Source organism: Egretta garzetta, unplaced genomic scaffold, assembly GCF_000687185.1.
Source record: "Egretta garzetta isolate BGI_Z169 unplaced genomic scaffold, ASM68718v1 scaffold1, whole genome shotgun sequence".
Classification (NCBI taxonomy): domain Eukaryota; kingdom Metazoa; phylum Chordata; class Aves; order Pelecaniformes; family Ardeidae; genus Egretta; species Egretta garzetta.
Window position 1 is genome coordinate 191,291 of NW_009258542.1, and position 667 is coordinate 191,957.

The 667-nt window shown below is 58.9% G+C and overlaps 1 protein-coding gene across 1 annotated transcript in view; it reads right to left on the reverse strand.

Moving 5' to 3' along the window:
• Positions 1-617, reverse strand: part of POU4F3 (POU class 4 homeobox 3) — a 1,406-nt gene extending 789 nt beyond the window's left edge. The window contains exons 1-2 of the mRNA XM_035902632.1: positions 498-617; positions 2-63 (exon numbers count right to left, since the gene is read on the reverse strand). Of these exons, the coding sequence (XP_035758525.1) occupies positions 2-63; positions 498-617 (182 nt within the window). The remainder of the gene's footprint in view (position 1; positions 64-497) is intronic.
• Between the last annotated feature and the right edge of the window lie 50 nt (positions 618-667).

Sequence of the window (667 nt, forward strand, 5' to 3'; positions counted from 1 at the left end):
CGCCAGAGCCTCCGCGCGGGCCAGCAGGCTCTCATCGAAGCTCCCGAATATATTGCCCTGCAGCTGCGAGCAAGAACGCGCATGGTGGAGTCAGTGGGGAATACTGTCATCTCCGGATGAAAAACCTGCCCCGGCACCGCGATTCCTCCTCAGAGCTCAGGTCATAAAAATTAATACGAAGGCAGCAGCCCCGCTCGCGCAGACGTGTGGCTCAGAGACGGCAAGAACGCGCATGGTGGAGTCAGTGGGGAATACTGTCATCTCCGGATGAAAAACCTGCCCCGGCACCGCGATTCCTCCTCAGAGCTCAGGTCATAAAAATTAATACGAAGGCAGCAGCCCCGCTCGCGCAGACGTGTGGCTCAGAGACGGGAGCGGGAGAGGGGGGGAGAGAGGTTCCGAGACGCGCGATTGTTCTGGCGAACATGAAAAAAACATTAAGCCGGTGCCTGTCAGAAAATGTGCCTTACAGCGGTAATTATGCTTCATCTACATACCTGCGGGGCCGGGAGGCAAACTCTGCGCATTGCCTCCGCGCTGGAGTGCAGGCTGGAGAACTTGGGCTCCTGGAGGGCGGCGTGCATGGCGAACGGCTGCTTGGCGTTCATGGCCATCATCTTTGCGCACCTCGCAGGTAGGCAGCCCCTGACATGGGCTCAGGGTTGTC